The sequence below is a fragment of the Anopheles darlingi genome, chromosome 2, assembly GCF_943734745.1.
Source record: "Anopheles darlingi chromosome 2, idAnoDarlMG_H_01, whole genome shotgun sequence".
Classification (NCBI taxonomy): domain Eukaryota; kingdom Metazoa; phylum Arthropoda; class Insecta; order Diptera; family Culicidae; genus Anopheles; species Anopheles darlingi.
In genome coordinates, this window is record NC_064874.1 from 1,420,001 (window position 1) to 1,438,548 (window position 18,548).

An 18,548-nucleotide genomic window follows, 5' to 3' on the forward strand; every position below is an offset into this window, starting at 1 on the left:
GGAATTTATACTAATGCTCATGCTACTGTCTTCAACAGACTACAAGATACTAGAAAAAATTGGTAAGGGAGCATTTTCCAATGTATTCTGCGTGCGGGATCGGGCACAGGGGACCTACTATGCGGCCAAGCAGTTGACAGAAGAAATTCAGGATACCGGAGACATCGCCAACTGCCCGGAAGTAAGCCTTATACAACATGTCCCTAGCCATCCTAATCTACTCAACATTTTGGACGTGATTTAGTACGTAGCGCGTACGGAAATGCAAAAAAATCGGATGGAAACTAACGATCTATTTGTTATCCTCATTTTAGCGAAAACAAGCGTCTTACTCTGATTATGGAGTTGATGGACATCAGCTTGTACGATTACATTATATCACGTAAACGACCACTGTCGGAGAACCGGGCACGACGCTTTTTGCTTCAGGTGATCACTGGCATCGATCATCTGCACCGCCACGGCGTGTTCCACCGGGATATTAAACCGGAGAATATTTTGATTAAACGTGCGCTTGGCGTTGTTAGAAAGGTATGTATTCGTTAGCAAATTGCAGCATGCATTGGTTCTAAAATGAGTATGATGGTGTCGGGACACAACAGGAGATTGTTCAGGTAGGAGACTTTGGTACGATCTGTCGGATAGACGACAAACCGCCGTTTAAAGACTACATCGCCACACGCTGGTACCGGGCGCCGGAAGTGATTCTTACGGATGGATACTATGGACCCAAAATGGACATTTGGGCGATTGGTTGTTGTTTCTTTGAGATGCTCACCCGCAAACCGCTTTTTCCTGGCCAATCCGAGCTGCATACACTCGAATTGATTCATCAGTTGCTCGGTACTCCATCGAAGAGTATGCTGATGAAAATCAAACATTACAATATGGGTGCCCTTGAATTTCGAAAGTTTCCGCCGGAGGATTTCCGAAGGATGCTACCATTGGTCAGTGCGTATGGTATAGATATGCTGAAGAAAACATTAACATACCACCCTGATCAACGGATAAGTGCATCGAGATTGCTGAAGCACATCTACTTCCAGGATGTCACGTAAGCTCCAGTGATCTGCAGGAGTGGTATCACGCTATCACTGCACACATTGTTTTATCCGTCCTCCTCTCTTTTATAGCGAGCATAAGAAATGGTCAAAATTTTCGATAAGTTTTCAAAACCTAGACAGGGAGTATCTTCAAGCGGATTCAGTTTGCGATTTGGATGAAATTAAACGTCAATTAAGAGAGCTTCCGGACATGTCGGTACGACTGCGTTGATATAGCGAACCATGCGCCTCATTTTTTTATCACTAATCACCGGATTCATTTTCCTTTCTGTCCTGCGGTAGACTAAACCGTGCAACAGTGCCTGGTCGGTGCGAAGTAAAGAGAGCATCTTATCGACCAAAACCGTGCACTATTTTCCACTCGAAGGCCAGCGGGAACGTAATCGTACACTAGAGCGTCTCTGGGATATGAACAACACGGTCGAGAAGCAAAATTTGTGGAACCGGGTTCGGGATCCGCGCAGAAGGAGAAACTAGTCTGATCGCTGCGTAGCCTTGGGTTTTTGCTTTTTGGAAAAGCTCCTTATTTTTGGAAAAAGAAAATATTTATTTACAAAAGAAAGCAAAATAGTTTGCTCTTCAGCAATGTCTTTCTCTGTTTGCACTTTGAACTATACGACCTATAAAATCATTGTCTAGCGCGAAACGCTTCCGATCCCACGGCCTCCACCGTTGGGGTGGACGAATCGAGGAATATCTTCGATTGCAACGCATTCATCTTTAAAATTATGGCCCTATAGTCAGGTACGTCGTTTGTCTGGTCCGGAGACGGGTAAGTACACTTGGTTCGCTTCTTATTCCGTTTCCTTCGTTTCCTGCTGCAGGAGCGTGCCGTCATCCAACATGCTCGGAGAACGTATTGACGGCAGTGCTACTCCATGGCCATAAGCTGCTCGAGATCATCACGGTTGTAGAGCTTAATCTTGAGATAACCAGGATTGAGCTCGGTATACCTGGCAAAACAAGGAAGAAGAGGTTCAATTGTGTGATAAGAGATAAGCTACAAATGATGAACAACATACCGTATGTTTTTCGTGCGAAGCAACGCTTGAACGCGCTGTTTTATGATGGGTTTACCGTCGGCCGAATGCAATCCGCGTCCCGTTATGATGTAGAGTGTACGGAAGCGTTGCTGTGATTTGAGCAGCTTCGAAGCATGGTCGGCTAAAAAGAGCTCCAGACACCGAAGAGCTTCTTGCGAGTGGAGATAGTGCAGATCAAGGACATTGGCATTATTGAGCTTTAACTTGTGCACCTCCATAATGCAGTTTGAAGCTCGAGTATCGTACATGTCGATCTTGGTCCGGTGCAAACGAGCGATCTGCGAGTAGTAATCGGCTAATCCCGGTACACCGCGCTGGATGGCAAGTCGTGCCTTTTCGTGACACTCGTTTCTCAGATCGCGATGATGTTGGGACAAGTTACGGCACTCTTCGGCGGTAATAAGGTGAAAGTTGATGGCTTCCTCGCCAGCGAGGCTCGAGGAACTTGGTACCGGGGAGACCAAATCTGGCGACTCAAAAAGTTCAATCAGCTTTTGCTTTTCACTCTCGGCACGTTCCTTGAGTAGCTGTTCTTTCTCTTGCATCTGCCGGCGCACTTGCTCGGGAATGGATGCGTTCACCACTTGGACAGTTTCATCGAAGCGGTTATTGTGTGCGGCCAATATCTGTAGCAGATCGTTCGAGTCCACTTGAGGGAACATTTCTTTAAGCTTTTGCTGAGACATCTGATAAGCGAGATCTTTTGGAATGGCCTTTTGCATGGTTTCACTGGTCTCCTTCTGATAGGCGGCCAACGCTTCCTCCATTTCGATAATGTCACGCAAGCTCGGAATAGCCGATGGGTCTTGTGGTTTGAAAAGTGCCGGATACTTTTCCTTCGTTTCCATCAACCGGGCCATGCGCGCATCCTGACGCATGTTGGAGAGTTTCTCCTCCTGCGTGAAGCTGTACATCGAATCGAGGAACAGCAGATACAACTGTTCCGCCATTTCCGTTGCCATGAAAACACGAGTACGGTCGGCGGCCAGATTGTCAAGCACGAGGGATTTGGGGCAGTGTTTGTCCTTGAAGATGGAATGCAATTGCTGCACAAGCTCTACACCGAGCTGCATCTCGACGACCTCACTGTCGGTTCCCTTACCATCTCCAACATCGACTTCCATCTCGTCCGTCGGCGAATCGGCAATCTGCTCTGCTACAATCCCCTTCCCCAGGCGGATTTTGCGGATGTGCTCCGAGAAGTGTTCATTCCCGAGCACAACTCGTGCTTCTAACTCTTTCTTAGCCGCCTCGCGGCCTTCCTGCCCACGGCGAATCGTTTCCCTGGGTGATTGCTGCTGTAGCAATCGTCCCCTATCCGGTGTTGAAGATCGATCCGTTTCAATATCAACCACTGTTTCTATGGAACCCATTTTCGACGAGTCAATGATCGGTTCGCCTTTCATTGGCTGCGAGGGTTCATGGCAGTTACACTCGAGTTGCTGTAGTGCCCCTGCCACATCTTCGCCTTCACTCGGATCAGTTTGAGAGACACTTTCAAAATTTTCCAGCTTTTGCTCTTCGAGCAACAGGTTCGCTACCCAATCACCATCACCGCTGCACTTTTCGAACAGATCCCATAGATAGGCCTCTGGTACCTTCGGATAAAGGGCACAAATTTCGGAGAAACTGGCATTTTCATTCGGACATCCTCGCTTGTGACGGTTCAGCCCAGTCTTCTCAGGGGTGGTGTTATGTTTTTTTGTTGAAAATCCATCGCTTGTACTGTGCGGTCGCGTTTCGCTTTCACCCTTTCTGGGTCGCATCGGTTGTGGCGCGCCGAATAACAACGTCGTCGCTTGAGGAGATTCTTTCCCTCGATCACGTACTGGCGTGACGGATGGTTCTGGTTGTCCCCAAAATTGAGTGCTCTCTTTATCGTATGGCTTCCAGTTGTCCATTACGCGCCAATCCTCGGTAAAATCCCAAGAGAAGTTATCCTCCTCCAGCGATGACCCACGGGTGGCGGAGTGATTGGAGGCAGCGCCTGCTGCACCTTGTAAAGCCATCGGTTCGTGCCGATATGGTGTATGTGGATCTGCTGCACGTGGTGGCTTTGGAAGCGGCATTTTAGCCAAATCAACCTCCATTATCGACGGTGTCGGCGGCCCATTCATAGATTTCTCATCTTCCTTTGCATCTTTCGCATCCCTCATCAATGACCAATCGTCATCCCATCTCGGTACCGAGGGTTTCGGGTTAGTGAATTTGGTGGGCGTTTGGTGGGCTTCGTTTTGCGTTGTCTTGGGTACATCCAAATCGCTCGGCAGTATGGGATAGTGACGCATTTTCGGTGGAATGTAGAGTGTGTGTTCGAGCTTGCACAATCGATACAATTCCTGGACGTTCGTGAGCTTCTCGAAGTTTAGCAGCATTTGCTTGATTTTCGGTTCCGGTACACCATGCGTGTTCCGTATGGCAAGGCTGCGACTGTTGTTGCGCCAGTGCGTTGTTGGCTCGAGGATGTCTAAGTAGTAGCCATGATCGGCTGCGATCTGTACGTACGGGAACATCTCCCAGAGTCGTATATTGGTGTTGTCCACAACGATGGGACTCCAACCCTCCCGTGCTTTCGCCAGTACGCTACGTTGCGTAAACTGGTGAGCATTATCGAGAGCATCCGGTTGAAACTTGTATACACCATTCACCAAGAAGTAATCGTCCGCGCTGATAATGTGATTCCGATAATCACCGGCCGATGTACGATCGATAAGCAGGCGCGATAGGTGTGATTTGCCACTGCCAGGGGCACCACGCATAAGCACCATAACTCGTTGTCCTTGTGATACCATTTCAATGATCGAGGAGAAATTGTTCGGTAGGTTCGGTGGGGGATGCTTCCCTTGAAGCCGTGGTGCATGCAGGTTACCCGTGCTACCCGCCTGCTGCACCGGGAAGCTTCCTTTCTGCAGCAAAGAAGCAAAGCTTGCTGTAATGTTTTCTTCCTGCTGATTCTTAGCAAGCGCTGGACCAGTGGTTTTCCTTCTGGCGCCTGTCGAGGAGTCGGGTCCATTCTGATAGTCTGTGGCCACCGGTACCGAACTCGCTGGTGGCGGTGGTTTGTCCTTTCTAGTCGCTTCTTCATCATTATTTAAGAGGGCTTCGATGCACGCGTCCACTGTACGGGTAAAAGCATGTAAGTTAAAACCTGTTTTTGATCTCATGGCATTCCAGCAACTTCAAGGCCACACGGCGCGATACTCACAGTTACCATTGTGCTTCGCGATCGTGTCCACGATTCGCTGTGGACCGACGCAATCGCCAAACATCTCCGTGAGCTGCGCGAGCACCTCGTCTGGACACATTTTGTAACTTTCTCGTTTATGAATCACCCGGGATTTCGTAAGGCTGCAGCGATCGGTCAAAATTACGCACGAAACGATTGGCGAGGTCAACGAATGATGAGTTTAAAATGCGTCTCAGACAAGGTCGTTCGTCTGTTGTGATCAAATGTTTATGAGCGCGGGAAGGGGCAGACAGGGACTGCGGGTCGTCACACTTCTCGAACGCGGCTTATCTCACGGGAGCAGGACGGAAATAGGCACAACTTTGACGCCCGGAAAGCGGGTCATACTCATAGGCTACGTGGCCTGGTGGATCGTTTCGATAGTCGATTGCACTGGCGCCACGACGAGGAGTTTAATATTCGCTTCAAATCCATCGTTGTCTCTTGGGAGATATCGCGAAACACGAGCGGGATCAGAAAGGCGCGACTTTCACACACACTCAACGCCACGAAATAAGAGTTTGACAGTTGCCGATCAGCTGTCGCCACTCCCCCTGATAGCACAGTCTGCTGTATTTACAGGCCTGCGTTCGCGACTCGGACCAAAATGTCAAAGTAAATTACAAAAATATCGGCCCGTTGTTGTTCGAAGAAGAAGAAGAAGAGGAGAGTGGGAAGAAGAAAGACAAAGAAACGCAAAGACGCTGAAAGTGTTTTTACTCAAACAAATATCTACTACTTTAGTTAAGTTATTGTGAAAACATTGCTCGTGTCTTCGTCGCCAACTGGGGCTGGAGACGGCAAAGAGTATGTAGTGCGAATGGCGAAAGTGGGCTCGTGGTAGGCGGTGAGAAACGGGGTGGTAGTGTTGTTCTGGGCGCAATCAGCGTCTTCCCCGGTTCGCCAGCATCCAACGCAGAACAGCGCGGTGTGGCCACAACAGTCTTGTCTTCGGCAACAGCAGGTTGTGGTGCGTAACGGAAAAGCAAGTCTCGGATGAGTGTGATCGCCCATCCGGTATCACAGCATCCACGGTTATCGAGTGCCCTTGTTGGTGTGCAAAAATCCAAGTGAATCGGTGCTACCACGAATCCTGCGAAACACGCTGTGTCTTCCTCCGGAGTGAGTCGAAACGAGCAGTACAAACCCAAACGTAGCCTAGCGTCGAGCGTCGACGATCCTAGCTAGGATGAGCAACGAAATGTCCTGCAAGGGAAGCCCCACATCGAGCGCCAGCGCTCGTATCAGCCTAGCCACGGACGAAAGCCACTTTAGTCTGGCTAGCCTCAACTCGTCCGTTAGCCAGGACGAGTACTTCCGGTGCCAGGGACACTCCGATCTCGTTCTCAAACGAATGCAAGGTAGGTGGAGGGGGAGGGAGGGGGGGGGGAGGCACACGGGGGCGACGAAAGAAGAGGCTTGTTATCCACAGGATCCGTTGTGCTTCTGCGGAAGGGGTCAATGGACGATCGCTGGGGAGTAGGGATCGCTGCGGACAGGTTCAAGGTCTTCAAGTGCCTCGAGTAGGCGCCTGGTTTTGCTCAAGCATTCATGTATTCGCTGGCGGCGGTGGGGAGTTTCGAACCATATCGGGAGCGGTCGGTACCACCGAGAAGGAAGTAAACGGCCAAAGTGGATCCGATGGTTTCCTAATTGTGCTGCGCGCTATGGTGGTGGTTACGCGTGGTTGCTTTTGAACCAGCGATCGCCTTGTGATGGTTGTTGAGTCATCCGAATACAGCGCCGACGAGGCACCGTTTGAACCCACCATAAAGATTTATTGGTCCGAAAAGCCGGACGAAATCTCGGTTCGCGCTTGCAGCATGTTATTTGTTTCGTCGTTACGTTACCACACAGAGCACGGAATGGTTGGAAAAACATTAGCCAATTGTTTGGAAAAGCTTCACGAAATCGTCCGCTCGTCAGTGGGCAGCAGACGTTACAAATATAAAGTTCACGATGAGACGCAAAATATTTTAGCTAAAAATGATTTTAATGTTTATCTAAACCAACCTTCAGTTAGTCATATTTTTGTACGAGTCGATTTAAATGGATGTTGCTGCGAATATGCTGCTTGATCACTCAAGAAGAAGTTGGCATGAAATGGATGGTGATCATTCGTTTCGAAGCACAACCTACTCGCAGCATATTTATGATCGATCGCTGCTGGGTTTTGCGCCAGATATTTAAAGAACGCAATTTTCTATGTTTGAAACAAGCGAACATGCGTCTTTCGTTTTAATTGGCGCTTCATTAGACGACCTACGAAGGGTTTTCCCGGGGACAAAGAACTTGACTGTATGGTTTATACCTTCCAGCGAGTCATCATCCTCGTTTGCGGCATTGCCAGCGGAAGGTGCACTGAACGGCGCTTTGTCGTCGCTTTTCTGCATTTTCTTTCTCCTGAGTTCGAGAGCGACGATCTCGTGCTACCGAAGGTTTTCCATGGCAACACACTAGCTCACAGCGTCGTTCGTTGTCCGGGAAACGCTGCAAGGAAGTTCTAATTACTAATTATAATACTTTGTGCCCCGCGACGCAAGTCCTTGTCGCGGCGATGTTGAGGGAAGTTTCCTGGGGGCCACCCAGCTCAGCAACTCGGGGATCAAAATCAAACAGAAAGAAAACACTCTCGTCTCCCTCCCGGACTGTATGAATTGATTCCCGGTTTTTGGTCTATTTACAGATTACCTCCAGAGCGACAAGCTATGCGATGTGGTGCTGATCGCCGGCGTCGATGGCCGACGGTAAGTCGTTGTCCCGAGACGTTTCGCACAGATGTTCGTCGGGGGCTTCCGCATGTGCCCTGGCTCGTTTTGCACTTGTTTTATGCGTCCACCAATCCGAGGAATGATCTTAACCTTTCCCAACCGGCTGCAACAGCAGACCGTTAAAAGTGAATGTTTACAAACTAAACCGAACAAACGCGGAGGAGCAGACGGATTGAGGGGCGATCTGTGGTGTCGCCGGAGACCGTTCCTCTTTCCCGAGCCCCAGAAGATGATAGAAGAAAACACAAAAAAAACAGTAAAAACCCATAAGACAGCAGCAGTAAACAGGGGTTTACTGTTCCCATGGCGTTGGTGCAGACAGAAGAAGAATCGTTGTTGTCCCCAGGTCAGCGTACAAGCTTCATCTTCTCGTGGGCCTGCGGGGGGCCCTGAGGGAGCACTTGGCGAGAAAACGAGCAAAATTAAATTAATTTGTCTTAATGGTGTAGATCACGCTCGTTGGTCGGTCTCGGTCGGTCGTTCGGTCGTTCGGTCGTCGGTGGGATTTGTGCTACTGCCTGACCGGCGGGGTCTAACTGGGAACAGTAGTTATCATCTATTCCTCATTGCACTTGACCCCGCGGACATTACGCCGTAGCACAAATGCATCCATTCATACAATCCATGCGCTAGCCGGTTGTGTTGCGATTGCATTTTCCCGCTTTTTTTCTTGTCTATTTTTACGCCTTTACGACGTTTATGAAGCACATCAGCGTCGCTTTTGAATGAAGTAAATGCGGTGGCACGTAAATGCGATTACGAAGAACGACAAACATGGCATAATACTATACATCCATCCATTTTGGTGACATGTTGTTTCGACAAGTGTTGTCGTAAATATGGTTTATCGAGAATTGTTTTCAAATTATGGCCACGGCCTTCCGAATCGTTTTTCCAGGATTCCGGCCCATCGGCTAGTGCTGTCGGCTTCATCGGCGTATTTTAGCGCCATGTTCACCGGACAGTTGCGTGAAAGCCAGCAGGAAGAGATAACGCTACAGGAGGTGGCGGGAGATCCCCTGAACTCACTCATCCAGTACTGCTACACTGGCGCGATCGAGATCCGGGAGGATACGGTCGAAACGCTGCTGGCTACCGCGTGCCTTCTGCAGCTGAGCACCATCGTAACGGCCTGCTGCAACTTCCTAGCCCGTCAATTACATCCGTCCAACTGTCTTGGGTTTTCGCTGTTTGCCGAGCAGCAGGGCTGCACGGATCTGCTGAAGCTGGCCACTGCCTACACCTGCCAGCACTTTCAGCAGGTATGGAAGAACCAGGAATTCTTCATGCTAGATGTCACGCAGATGACCAACTTGCTGCGGAGCGATGATTTGAACGTACCGAATGAACAGGAAGTTTTCCATGCGCTCATGGCCTGGATACAGTACGATCCGGAAACACGGAAACGTCACATTCCTGAGCTACTGGGACTGATCAAACTGCCACTGTTACAACCTTCGGTGAGTATTCTCCAAAATCATCCAAGGTACCTCTGCTAACGGTGTGTGCTGTACCTTCATATTTTCTTTTACTTGGATGAGGGTTTGAAATATATTTTGATTGTTTGTGGGATTTGCTCAACAGTTTATAGTGGATCACGTGGAAAGCCTGTGTGAAGGGACGAATGAGTGCCAACAGCTAGTGATGGAAGCGTTCAAATGGCACCTGATACCGGGTCGTCGATCGCTGATTGCCACGTCACGTACACGTCCGCGAAAGTCAACGATGGGTCGGCTGCTGGCGGTCGGCGGAATGGACGGCCACAAGGGAGCAATCAGTATCGAGAGCTACGATCCACGGCTCGACAAGTGGACCATGCTGAAGACGATGCCGACGCGTCGTCTGCAGTTTGGTGTGGCGGTGCTTGAGGACCGGTTGATCATTGTGGGAGGACGCGATGGCCTGAAGACGCTCAATACGGTCGAATGCTATGACCTAAACACAATGGCCTGCAGTTCGAACGTTCCACCAATGGGTACACCGCGACACGGATTGGGAGTAGCGTTTCTCGAGGGTCCGCTGTACGCTGTCGGTGGCCACGATGGCTGGAGCTATCTGAACACGGTCGAACGGTGGGATCCGTCGGCGCGCACCTGGAGCTACGTGGCTCCGATGGCGGCCATGCGATCGACGGCAGGTGTCGCGGTACTTGGTGGTCGCCTTTACGTCGTCGGTGGTCGCGACGGAAGTGCATGTCATCGAACGGTAGAGTGCTACGATCCGCACACGAACAAGTGGACTATGCGTGCTCCGATGAACAAACGACGTGGTGGTGTTGGAGTTGGTGTATTGAATGGATTCCTCTACGCACTCGGTGGACATGATTGCCCGGCCAGCCATCCGGCCGTGTGCCGTACGGAAACCGTCGAACAGTATGATCCCACGACTGATACGTGGACACTGGTAAGTGATAACGAGTAACCGATAACGTTGCAAATGGGATCTTCTAACTGTTTTAATCCCCTCTTTCCCCTCCAGGTCGCCTCGTTGAGTGTTGGAAGAGACGCCATCGGTGCTTGCGTGTTGGGTGACTGGTTGATCGCAGTAGGCGGTTACGATGGTAATCGCTATCTGAAGACCGTGGAACAGTACGATCCGGAAACGAACGAATGGACTCAGATCGATTCTGTTGTACACAATCGGGCCGGTGCCTGTGTAGTCGCGGTTCCAAACAGTTTCGGCACGACTCCAGCCATTGCCTCCGGTGCGGCCGGTGTTGCCGGTACCTCCGGCACTTCGTTAGCCTATGCCGTACCGTCAACGAGCAGCGGTCTACCAACGGTACCCGGAGTACACAATAGCACTACGGTTTAGTACCCAATAGAGGAATGGTGTGCTTCCCCTCCTGCCCATGCTTGGCTGGCGCTTCCGCAGTTCCTTTAGTCCGCTTGTGTTCTGCCGCTCGTGTGCTCGATAGTATCGCACTAAAAGACATTGCATATCATGCAAATATGTAGCATTCCAGCTATAATTCCACCGCATTTTCCAGTATTTTGCAGAGATTTTAATCATGCGTGTGTGAGAATCTATGTGTGTGTGTGTGTGTGTGTGTGTGTGCATAATAAGCTGGGGTAGCCGTAAGTATCAAGAACAGAAGATAGGCAGAAAGGAGAGAGGGATGTAGAGAAAGAGAGTACAAAGTTGCACGAATCCTGTTACAAACAGGTGGGGTCAGATGGTATGCATGCTCACGACTGATCGATCCCCCTACCCCTACCTCTCCCCGTCATTCCCTACCAGTGGTGCTTTGCAGAGCTGTTAATGGCTGCTTTGATCGATCGGGATCACATTTGCATGATTGATATAAAACGAAGAGCAAAATCATCAAAACGCTAATTCGAGTGTACGTGTGTGCGTGTCTGTGGACCGGTCCTCTTCCCAAAAACCAGCATCCTCTATTCCAGTTTCGCTTGCTCACTCAAGAACCAAAGAACCCTGTCGATCCTCATTCCATTCTTCTGTTTGATATATTTCGTTTCATTCTTTCATCCGCCAAACGACGATGGACCAACCACAATCGAAACATGGTACCATCAATTGTGCATCGAACCACCACCGCGCACCAATAGACCTGGCGTCCCAGTACCGGCGCCGGCAGCAACTATTACTATCGCAGACACTTCCGCATTTGTGATTATTACGTATAGACTCTTTGGACGATCTGAGGAATGAGATATTTTGGGAGCGATGCATTTAAGCAACAGCATTAGAACAGGAGACGGAGATCGTCATTGATTACTTTGAAACACGTTTGTTCTCTTCAAATCTTCCCCCACTTCTAGTACACGTTTGATAATCTGTGATTTTAGCTTTTTATATTATTATTTTCTCAGCGCAAAAGAGCGACACAACACTGTGAGTCTATATTTTATACGCAAAAGATGGAGGATAAAAATTAGAAAGTACAGCGAAGCCGATTCCGAACTGGCGGAGTCCATGGAAGCCAAAGAAAAGTGCACGACGACCGACTGAAGATGAGGCCAAAGTGTGCAATATGCTTTGGTTAAGTATTCCGGCCATCCGGCTTCGCAGATTCCTCCACGGGAATGGGAAGGATCTGATAAAGAAAAAGAAAGTATCGATCGGCCTTCAATCAGTTTCGCTGGTGCCAGGTGGTGAAGAATCCCCGAAACGCCCCAAAAATACTATATTTGCCCATCGGCCACTGATTCCGGGGGATGTATTTTTGCTATACTTACGAAGAAGAATCGATTGAACCAAATTTTCGAAGCTGATTTTTTCCTTTTTCGCTCGCCAATACGCAAATCAAAAGGTGGAAACCGATAACAAAACAACCTATTTAGTGCGTAAGTTTTTGTGAAAAAGCGTACAATGATTGTAGAGAGCAGCGCACGAAGAGGAATCGAGCTAATAAAGTTGAGCATTTTTCTATGTGTGTTCCCGAAGGTTTGTGAAAGCAAAATGGTTGACCATTTGATTGTCTTACTTACCTCGCGCTCTATAGCTGAACAATGCAAAACAAATTCAACTTGATGACACGACGAGCTAATATAATAAATCTATATATATCTATATATTTTTTTTCTTGTATAACAAATTATTTCTTTATGAATGAATAACTATAGTCTCGTGTGTGTAGGTGTTTTTAGAGGGCCTGGCCAGATTGTGACAAGATTTGAGTTGACGGTTTAACTGAAGGGGGATTTTGTGTTGCCCCTGCGGTTTGTTCAACAAATACTCAACCTTTCGTGCTGTCTAGTAGTTCAGGTCTCTAGGTTCTTTTGCAGGAACTGCATGAAAATGCGCTTAACGCAGTAGGCTTTAAAGCATCGGAACTGATTTATCGTATTCGCCACGTGAGGCTGTAGTTTGAAAATGCTGATGCCACCCGAATGAATGAAGAATATAAAATAATTAACGAATATTATACGCCCGCGATTACAATAGTGCGCGTGTTTGTGCCTCTAACGGGGTTGAGTTGATTTTCCAGGATTTTTATGGAAAAAACTAAAAAAAAGCAATCGTAAAACGATACGCATTTATGAGACTAACTGTAGTATATGATTGCAAAAACAAAGATGGTACAGAGGCCCACGAGTGGTCAGCTTCATTAACACACTAATCTTTAACAAACGTAAGAAATTGATTTACCTCTATACACTCTACCTCAAAACAAGTAACTTTCGTTGAGAGAGCGACAAAGATAAACCAACCGACGGCTCTCATTTATCTCACGGCCCGTAAACGAAACGATCTACAATCGGATCTAAAGCGGATCCCTAATCCCTAACATACAAGCGATAAAACATGGGCAAACACAGCAGTTTGCCAGGTAGCTAATAAACACATTGCAGTAGTTGCGAATGATCAATATTTCAATAAAAATGCCGTCGGCTGATCACCGTCTATTAGTCCCGCTTAAAGAGGCTGTGGCTGTTCCGCAAAGAGCGAATACCCGTGCACAACGTGCGTGCGCGTAATGCGCTCGCTCCCACTTTCGGTCCTAGCAGTGCTTCGTGAGGTGCTTCTCGATGGCAACCGGAATGCTGTCGGTGGTTTTGGAGCTGATGTTGTTGCCTAGTAGCTCCGGACAAGCTAGCACACCGTCCTGGATGTCCTTGGCTTTGCGCAACAAATCGTAGCAGATGCCTTCACTAACGATGGAATCGCTTCTACAAAGAGATGAAAGCGAAAAGGTGGCTATTATTAATATCGAATCGCCACGAGAGGTTCCGAAAGTCGTACGTACTTGTACTCGGGATGGGTCACCACCTCCTTCCGTATCCAGCTAGCCGTTGTAAGGAGTTCTCCGGAGGCACGCTTCTGAATCAGCTTCAGGTACTGCTGTATGGTACAGTGCGTATCGGCATCCACATCCATCGATCCGAGGTAGCTGTTGATCAGTGGTACCAGCCCCGGGAACGTACCCTTCCCGTTAATGATCTGATCGATCGTCATAAGCTCGTACTCATCGTTGTCTCCATCGGCGCCACTAGTACCATTTTGCTGCTGTGCCGTGGCCTCCTTTGGCTGCCGTTCGTCCTGCGCTGTACCAAGACCGCCCGGAATGGCGGTTATGTTTTTCTTAAACCAAAAACGCTCCGTCAGCACGGCACCGCGCTTTTGTGAGTTTTGCATGTTCTCGTCCACCTTGCTGATCGGGATAAGGAAGTCGAGCTGATAAGACAAAATGACGCGCGTCAGCAGTACGACAAAGCACACGATCGCCGCATTTTCGAAGTCAGTCAGCTGCGCTTCGCACGGTCGGAACTCGACGCGCCACCCGATCGAGGAGTTAGGTGGTGGTGGTTTGAAGCGCATCGTCTGCCAGTTCGTGGACTGAATGTTCTCGAAGTGATCGGTATCTTCGCGATCGTTCTGGTGGACCTTTTCACTGAACAGCGAGACCGAGTCGCGGATGAAGAGATGGGCAATATGCTGCGCCAACAGATGGTCGATATCTCCTTCGCGCAGCCGCTTGTACAACGCTTCATCCAACACCAAAGGCACATCGTTGTATCTGCGTAGAGATCAAAGGAAAACGATCACGATCATCTTACATACTTTTCTATGCACAAGCGGCGCTCTCGGACTGAGCTGTACTTACTTTTCACCGGCAGGCGAAAGGTACGAATCGATAGAATCGTAACGTGATTTGTAGATCCGGAAGCGATCGTTCTTCAGAGGTAACTCTCCGCGTTCCTCTTTCGTGCGGCAATCTACCGATGCCGAGATCACATTCCATCGACAGTCCACATCGGTCAAATGGCCCCGATAGACGGGACTGGCGGCCGTGAGGGCTAGCATGATCGGACACATCGGTGTCAGCTGATCGTACAGCGTGCGTGCCTCACTAATATTACACGCCTGGAACGTGAGCTGTAAACAGCAGCAACCCATTCCGAATCCCATCGCATCCATGTGCACGTGATTAGGCAGGGCCGGGATGCTACCTTCCACCGGCGACTTGGTGTTCTTGTCCGGAAAGATCGGCAAGTTGATCGACACCTTCTCGCCCCGTCGCTGCCGTATGTTGCGCGTCAGGGTCTTGAATCGGGGATGCCCGGGGAAGATGGCTTCGTCGGGAAAGAAATTGGAGCGCGCCGCACATGTCTCATCGTCCGGTGTCGGGACAGCGAGTGGGTACGTGAAACCAGGACATCCGAGACGGGGAAAGCTGGTGATCGACATAACCATTTCGTTCTCGGGCAGCAGTGCGGCCACTTCCATACGTCGGTAGCGCATATTCGCCTCAACTACGTTGAAATGGGCCAACAATCCGCCGTAGGGTTTGCCTGGAGTGCCTTCGACCATGTACGCACCATACTCAGGACGCCACAGAGATTTGACGCCTACCAAGCACAAACATAAGATACAATGTCAATACTCCGGTCGATTGGTTGCAACGTGATCGCGCCTATCGTGTTCTTGCATTACGCGTTATCTACATCCTGTCCAACGACACGTTCAACACAGCCAGCCAACGATCACGTGCCAGCAGCCATGTCTCTTACCTTGCGGATCGGCAGCTTCTTTTTCATTCAGCTTGGCGAGAATTTCCGGAGCCCGCAGAGACACCTGTACTGAGCGGCGCTCGTCATCGAATCGCACAATAATGTATTCCACCTCATCTCCCCATTTAAGCACATCGCCTTGGCGATCTCTTAGTCGTGCGTATAGATTAATGAACTGCTCGATGCCATGCTCGCGAACATGTTGCGCCAGCGCCTTGGTTTCGTCCCAAGTCAGAGGACTTCCTTCACTCAGCAAACCCATCTCGAAGTCTGTGCTTTCTTCTTTTGGTTACTGATCGCCAATGGTCGAGAGCTAGTAGGTTAGCCTCCTATCTGGAAGTAGCGTTTACTTTCTGTAATAAAAACCAAAGCAGCACAGGAAAACATACAAAAAACGTGTTAGAATGATTGCCGTTGGCTTATCATCACAAGGCTTGCTATGATAATTGGTTAATTTTTTCCGTTGAATCTACTTCTACACAATACACAGTTTCACCAGAGAAAGAGAGAGAGAGAGAGATAGAGAGAGTCTTATCATCATCGGACTGGAATCAAAGCCTACAGTTTCCACCAACAAAACTGAACAGCAACCAGTAATGGAGCGCCTTTTGAATCACTTTTCCAATGGCTATTTTATCAAACTCTACGCACACAAGCTGTACCACTGGTTCACCTGTTCTTATCGTTCACTTGAGAAAACAATATGACCTTAGTATGGTATGTTGCTTCATCGGAATTCTAACCATCCATCATCGCTCTTCCGTCAGCGCCGGAATGGAGTGCTCGACACGGCGCAACAATTGGTTGTTCCACTGGCGGGGAATTCAGGTGCGTAGCGCAACCAGTAGTCCTAGAGAAGTATTCAAGACCGTTCAAGTTCCTCCAAGCACCGGTTGCCCAGTGTTACGTAGCTTGTACTCAAGTGGAGGAGCGCACGGTGGCAGAAATCGTGACGGGGCAATTTTCAGTTCCTCTACCCTTGGCTCTAGCTATCCTCTTGGCCTGCCGGCCGCTTCTCGTTTGACGATGAATAAATCACTTGGCATCTTGCCAAACTGTTGCTGTTGGGCGCCAACCGAGTAGCGCCGTTTAACGACTTGCATCATGGCCCTACAAACTATCCTAATTGATCGAGATGACAATGACACACAGCGGTTGTAGATGTTTCCTAGATGATCGGACCGCAGTCGTTGATTCACTTCGTGATTCTGGGCCAATAGAGTACTTTGGCGAACTAATTGTCGGCGAATTGCGAATATGCGGTTACGCAATGCACGAAACCCTAGCTGCCGCCTCCAGCAGCTCTCCAGCGTGGTACATTCGAGATGGTTTGCCACACGACCTTCTAAAATTACCCTTTTAGCTTCACACACGCGATCTACCTGACCGGATCTACTCTCGTGAGCCACTACTTATAGGCAGAGAAATCGATGCCAACAATCGCACAACGATTACACCGTTTCGAGACACGATGGTCTATGCTTTATGTTTTCGCTGACCATGACACTGCAGTTACCATCGCAACGGTGGCTGTGAATTATAGCAGTTGTGCTGGCCCGTGAATAGCCGCCGGTCTACCTACTAGGTTAACACTTACAGCCACTAATCGAAATGCAGAACACTCCACTGAACAGGCGGATGACCGAGATAACTCGGACGACGCACGGTTTCAACGATTGCACAATTTTACTTTACTGTATTTTTGTCCGTTTTCCCGATTCGACAGCAGTAGGGGGTCGATGATGACACAACCCCGGTGGAGCAAAGAACAAAAAATAAAACCGGAAGATAAACGTGATTCTCCGCACAGCGAGGCGCGTGTGAGCCGTAGGACGGTTCACTAAATACTACTTTTTTAGTAAGGAGCGCGGCGTGTAATGTGCCGTGCGCCTGTTGGGAGGACGTTATCTATCAGCCGGTTCCTCGCCCCGTATCCCCAGCCGGTGGACGCTCAGTGTGTCGTAGATTACTGAGTAAGTAGTTTCGCTGTTCTTTTTCTTCCAGCAAGTGGCGCAGAGCAAGCGGTTTGGAGCGGCCCCCATTTCGAGGACGTCATCCGACACCTTCAGCGATTGGTTGACGAAATAATGCAAGTAATTATTGATGACGAAATGTGGTTGAATGTTCGCTGATCAGCAGGTTCACGTTCACACGTTTCTTCCCATTCCACTGAACGAGCAATTTTAGCCACACGGCACGCGCATAAATGCTGTTCTCTTTTATTTTAATGCCGTAGTCACGATTACGAGTGTTGCGAAATCCGTCCTGCATGGACCCCGGAATCTTCTTATGAACTCCAGAACTCCTGCAGGACACTGATTTCTTTACCACTCGGGAGCATAAGGAAGTAATTAATTCCTCAAAACCCGCTTGATTCCATGCTGATAGTTACGTTGGATTAGACCATTAATTTGCCTTTTTCTGGTAGAACTTGCAAGGATATAAAAAAATGGAAACACCGATTCTGGGACACCGTGTCCCGAAAGACCGGCAAACGTTTCAGGGTTACACACCTCTTTCCCACCACTTCCCGGGCGCAAAATTTTGGGCTAGTGTTATCGTGATCGATGGATGAGCACGAGGAAGATTTGGTTCTCTAAACACGCAAGTCACTGCCGGGTGATGTCACGTTTAATTTAGGGCGAAGATTCGCGAACGGCTAAGGAGATAAACCCAAAATTCACACACAAAAAAACACAGCACTGGCGCCGATTTCAACTCTTTACCCAGTTGGCCTTGCCTTCACCAAGTTTCTTACACTTTCCTGGCGCACTTTTCCAACGGGAACGACGGCGGGAGTTGCAAATGATACTAATTTGCAGTTATCACTTTTTCTACTTTATCACAAAATTCACGAAATTGTTTAAAAAAGTTAAAAACTCCCACTTTTTGCAACAATTTCCAGACCAAAACAACGTCACAGGGTTGTAGTCCATTTTTCACATCGAACTTTGATTTTTGATTAGAAT

The 18,548-nt window shown here is 48.9% G+C and overlaps 5 protein-coding genes across 7 annotated transcripts in view; 3 read left to right on the forward strand and 2 right to left on the reverse strand.

Annotated features, from left to right (window-relative positions):
- The first annotated feature begins 13 nt into the window (after positions 1 to 13).
- Positions 14 to 1,058, forward strand: LOC125950576 (MAPK/MAK/MRK overlapping kinase-like). Its single transcript, XM_049678688.1, has 3 exons — positions 14 to 243; positions 315 to 531; positions 603 to 1,058. The coding sequence occupies exons 1-3, from the start codon at positions 14 to 16 to the stop codon at positions 1,056 to 1,058; spliced, it is 903 nt and encodes a 300-aa protein (XP_049534645.1).
- A 63-nt stretch (positions 1,059 to 1,121) lies between these two features.
- Positions 1,122 to 5,822, reverse strand: LOC125948955 (uncharacterized). The gene is made up of 3 exons (XM_049675517.1): positions 5,313 to 5,822; positions 2,087 to 5,225; positions 1,122 to 2,017 (listed from the first exon to the last, which is right to left on the reverse strand). The coding sequence occupies exons 1-3, from the start codon at positions 5,410 to 5,412 to the stop codon at positions 1,936 to 1,938; spliced, it is 3,321 nt and encodes a 1,106-aa protein (XP_049531474.1). The 5' UTR covers positions 5,413 to 5,822; the 3' UTR covers positions 1,122 to 1,935.
- Positions 4,789 to 18,548, forward strand: part of LOC125948968 (10 kDa heat shock protein, mitochondrial) — a 42,106-nt gene continuing 28,346 nt past the window's right edge. The window contains exon 1 of the mRNA XM_049675534.1: positions 4,789 to 4,792. The gene's annotated coding sequence lies outside the window, so the exon portion shown is untranslated. The remainder of the gene's footprint in view (positions 4,793 to 18,548) is intronic.
- On the forward strand, positions 6,015 to 12,510 carry LOC125948957 (kelch-like protein 5). 2 transcript variants are annotated; one of them, XM_049675521.1, is made up of 6 exons: positions 6,015 to 6,694; positions 8,020 to 8,080; positions 9,003 to 9,564; positions 9,689 to 10,507; positions 10,583 to 10,885; positions 11,674 to 12,510. In XM_049675521.1, the coding sequence occupies exons 1-6, from the start codon at positions 6,523 to 6,525 to the stop codon at positions 11,749 to 11,751; spliced, it is 1,995 nt and encodes a 664-aa protein (XP_049531478.1). In that variant the 5' UTR covers positions 6,015 to 6,522; the 3' UTR covers positions 11,752 to 12,510. The 2 variants fall into 2 exon arrangements, with proteins under 2 accessions (XP_049531478.1, XP_049531477.1); XM_049675520.1 differs by having other exon boundaries at positions 6,016 to 6,694; positions 10,583 to 10,912.
- Positions 12,635 to 18,230, reverse strand: LOC125948958 (glutamate--cysteine ligase). 2 transcript variants are annotated; one of them, XM_049675523.1, is made up of 5 exons: positions 18,093 to 18,230; positions 15,580 to 15,932; positions 14,673 to 15,417; positions 13,815 to 14,585; positions 12,635 to 13,737 (listed from the first exon to the last, which is right to left on the reverse strand). In XM_049675523.1, exons 2-5 carry the CDS (start codon positions 15,839 to 15,841, stop codon positions 13,569 to 13,571), a joined length of 1,947 nt encoding a protein of 648 aa, XP_049531480.1. In that variant the 5' UTR covers positions 15,842 to 15,932; positions 18,093 to 18,230; the 3' UTR covers positions 12,635 to 13,568. The 2 variants fall into 2 exon arrangements, with proteins under 2 accessions (XP_049531480.1, XP_049531479.1); XM_049675522.1 differs by lacking the exon at positions 18,093 to 18,230 and adding an exon at positions 17,177 to 17,401.